The sequence below is a fragment of the Bombina bombina genome, chromosome 4 (assembly GCF_027579735.1).
Source record: "Bombina bombina isolate aBomBom1 chromosome 4, aBomBom1.pri, whole genome shotgun sequence".
NCBI lineage: Eukaryota > Metazoa > Chordata > Amphibia > Anura > Bombinatoridae > Bombina > Bombina bombina.
In genome coordinates, this window is record NC_069502.1 from 829,402,468 (window position 1) to 829,406,561 (window position 4,094).

Consider the following 4,094-nt stretch of genomic DNA (forward strand, 5'->3'; position numbering starts at 1 on the left):
TTTTAGTTGTCCTAAATAATAATAAAAAAAAGTCCTCATTTTTTCCACTTTTTTCTAGGGGGGGTGGGGGGGTGGAGGGGGCGCTTCAGGTTTTTGTGCCTACAGGCACCTGAGATGTAAATCCGGCCCTGGTCCCATCCCTGCTTCAAATTGTTTTGCATCTTTGTAGCTACATAGAGAGAAAGAGAGCTGTGTTAGTTTTTCCCTCCCCCATCAGGATGATTTGTAGTCTCTGATTAACCACACCCTGTGCTGCATAATAAGACACTTTCCTTTCAGTTTCATTTCCTGCTTCTGGAACATGGCGCCTGCTGTCCTGAGAGAGGAGCTAACCTGCCCCATCTGCCTGAGTATTTTTAAAGATCCTGTACTACTGAGATGTGGCCATAACTTCTGCCTGGGCTGTATTGAGAAAGTGCTGCGTACCCAGGATATATTAAGTGTTTATATCTGTCCTCTGTGCAGCAAACGGTTTACTAACAGACCTGCACTGCAGAGGAACCTGAAGTTATGTAACATAGTAGGAGTTGTATTTCCTACTCATCAAGGGACACATTCTGAGGTTTTCTGCACTTACGGTATTCTCTCTCCTGTACCTGCTACTAAATCCTGTCTGCATTGTGAGGCTTCTCTGTGTGATGCCCACCTGAGGGCACACAGCAAGTCTGAGGAACATGTGTTCACTGAGCCCACCACTTCCTGGGGTAACAGAAAATGCTCCATCCACAAGAAGCTGCTGGAATATTACTGCACAGAGGATGCTGCCTGTATCTGCGCGTCTTGCTCCCTGGTCGGAGAGCACAGAGGACACCAGGTGGAGCTGCTGAATGAGGCTTCTGAGAAGAAGAAACAGAAACTGAGAGATGTTCTGCAGAAACTGTTCACAAAGATAGAGAAGACTGAGAAAAGAGTCCAGAGTCTGCAGAAGCACAGGAGAGAGGTGCAAGAGAAAGCAGCTGGTGTAACACAGCGACTCACTGCCCTGATTAGGGACATCAGGAAACAGCTGGAAGACCTAGAGAAACAAGTCCTGAGTGACCTCACCCGGCAGCAGGAGCAGGTTTTACTGCCAATATCTGATCTGATCCAGCAGCTGCAAAAAGAGAAGGATGAGCTGACCAGGAAGATGTGTCACATTAGGAAGCTGTTTAACATGACTGACCCATTAACTCTTTTACAAGAACAGGAATCACACAGAGCTGACTTTTGTGGTGCTGAGAAGGGAGATAATGAGGACTCCGAGAGAGATGATAAACAGGTCCCTGCTGGAGAGGATTTGGGTGAGGGTTTGAGCTCTGTAACCTTATACAGAGGTTTAGCTGATATTGTGACTGATATAAAAAAAAGACTCTATGTACAGGTGACATCAGACCTATTACTGGATGTAAACACAGCTCCTAATACTGTAACTGTATCTGGTGACTTAAAAACTGCATCCTGGACAGAATTAAACCAGGAGTGGGCAGAATCGTCACAGAGATTTACAGATAATGTTCCTCAGGTATTAAGCACCAGGAGCTTTTCCTCAGGACAACATTACTGGGAAGTGGCAACTAGTGAGGAAGGGGAATGGGGTTTGGCAGTTTGTTATCCCAATATAGAAAGACAGGGAGATGCGTCTGAGCTAGGAAAGAATAACAAGTCCTGGGCATTTTATGGTAATGAGAACAAATGTACAGTTGTACATAACACAATAATCTCCCCATTATCTCACTGTCTATCCTGTGACAGAGTAGGAATACTGCTGGACTATGAGGGTGGGCGTCTGTCCTTTTATGAGCTGTCTGACCCAATCAAACACTTACAAACCTTCACTGCTACCTTCACTGAGCCTCTTCATGCTGCATTTTGGGTAGGATTACATGCCAGGGTGAGCATCATGACCTAGATACCCTGACAATAATAATAAAAATACTGCCTGTAAGCCAGTAATGTTTGTGTATTGTGCACATTGTGTATAAACTGTATAGAAGATAAATTATTTGTGCAAGAAAGATTGGTCTCCTTACATTATTATAAGCAGCTGTATATATGGTGCCAACATAAACTGAAGCGCAGTACACAAAGGGTATTACACAGTAATTAGTCACATAAAGTGACACAGTAAGTTATGTGTATAATGTTGTTATATGTATGCTACTCATATACTTACAGACATGTAAATATAGTTCCAAAAAAGTGAATATGTATAATCACATATACACATAAAACACATACGGCAATTTCAGCCAACATCATAGAATTAAATTTAAAAATATTACATACATGGTACATGACCCCTGTCAGGATACATAAACTCTTCAACACACAAAGCACTGCATGTTGGCGTTGTGGTCTAGAGAAGGGGACTATGTCGCACATATGGTGGTCTTTCACTAATATAGCCCCAGTATGGGAAAAGATAGCAGCAGAAGCCTCTAAGGTATTGGGCAGAACACTACCAACAGACCTTAAACTATGGCTCTTCCTATGCACCCCTAAAAGATTCACAACAGCACAAAAAAAGATGGTAGATATCCTGAGTAATGGTATGAAAATCTTACTGGCACAGAAGTGGAAATCACGAGAGGTTCCTAACATAGCACAGTGAGTTCACAAATGTAGTGGCATTGTAAGATTGGAGGAGTACCACTATATGAAGATCAAATGTATAAATATGTATGTTCAGATACAGTTGATGTGGGAGGAGTATGTGAGACAGAAATTTATGCTCCAAGGGTCAGACAGTAGGATAATAGTCCCTGAGAGCTAACCAGTTTTTCTTTTTGTGTAAGTTTTTCTTTATTTTTGTTTGTTTTTGTTGTCGTTCTTAACTGTTCTATAGTTATTTGAATAATCACGTAAAAAAGGCATCTAATGTATAATCTCCATTGGTTCAATCTGTTGTAATAACATATGAGACAACTGTATTTTTGATTCATGTACTTGAACTATGGATGTTATTGTACTACCTTTCTTTACACTGGATGCTCAATAAAAATTTATTTAAAAAAAAAAAACCACATACGGCAAATACTTTCTGTACTTGGTAAAACATAACCACTTATATAATTTAACGCTAAATACTGAGGGATTTTAAGTTTTAGAACTGGAAGTGCACTGCAAATTTCTCAAGGCTAACCCTGCTACATACATTTTGCAAATTGGACTCAGCAGTAGATGTTACAAGCTGAAATGAAAGCCAATGCCCTTTTTTGTTTAGTAAATACTTATCTGATATGCTATTCTATAGCAAGTTGTAATTACAAGGTGTATCCCTATAACACACATAAACCCACAGGTACAAATAATGAAATACCACACTTACAATAGACACAAACCAGTGCAGATACATATGAGCACACATGTGCACTTATACAAACGCACGCACAGCAATGTGTGTGTGTATATGTATGTGTATGTATGTGTATGTGTGTGTATATATATATATATATATATATATATATATAATCTCACATTCACATACACATATATATATATATATATATATATATATATATACACATACACACCACAAACACTTATACATGCAAATTAGCACACATACATATACATGGATATTAGCACACACAATCAAACCATATACATGCATATTAGCACAAACATATACATGCTTATTAGCACACACATACATAAAAAAACATATTAGCACACACACAATCACACACACATATATATACACATATTAGCACACACACAATCACACACGTACATGCTTATTGGCGCACACACATACGTACATGCTTATTAGTAGGGATGCACCGAAATTTCGGCCGCAGAAAGTTTCGGCCGAAAATGGCATTTTTGGCTATTTCGTTTTTCGGTTTTTTTGCCTGTTAGTTTCGGTAAAATTATTGTGTAGCATAACAAATTTGATGCTAGCCTAGAGCTGCTGTTTAAGTTTATTACTTCACTTACTGTTCTGCATATAATGAGTTTTCTAGGATTATACTTTATTTGGATAATTGGTAAAAAAAACAAAACTGTTAAATATGATTATGTTACATAGAACTAAATGAAGAATAATACAGTATATTGATATTTATAATTGTTTTAAGTAGGGATGCACCAAAATTTTGGTCGCAGAAACATTT

The 4,094-nt window shown here is 38.9% G+C and overlaps 1 protein-coding gene across 1 annotated transcript; it reads left to right on the forward strand.

The window, feature by feature from the left end:
- Positions 1-301: 301 nt before the first annotated feature.
- LOC128657930 (E3 ubiquitin/ISG15 ligase TRIM25-like) lies at positions 302-1,888 on the forward strand. Its single transcript, XM_053712353.1, has 2 exons — positions 302-917; positions 1,182-1,888. Exons 1-2 carry the CDS (start codon positions 302-304, stop codon positions 1,886-1,888), a joined length of 1,323 nt encoding a protein of 440 aa, XP_053568328.1.
- The last annotated feature ends 2,206 nt before the right edge of the window (positions 1,889-4,094 follow it).

What these genes read in the sequence shown, in the direction of transcription:
- LOC128657930 (XM_053712353.1), top strand. Translation starts at nt 302, where the DNA reads ATGGCGCCTGCTGTCCTGAGAGAGGAGCTAACCTGCCCCATCTGCCTG. An exon ending in GACTGAGAAAAGAGTCCAGA is followed by an intron (nt 918 to 1,181) that starts GTCTGCAGAAGC and finishes CTCTTTTACAAG; the next exon opens with AACAGGAATCACACAGAGCT.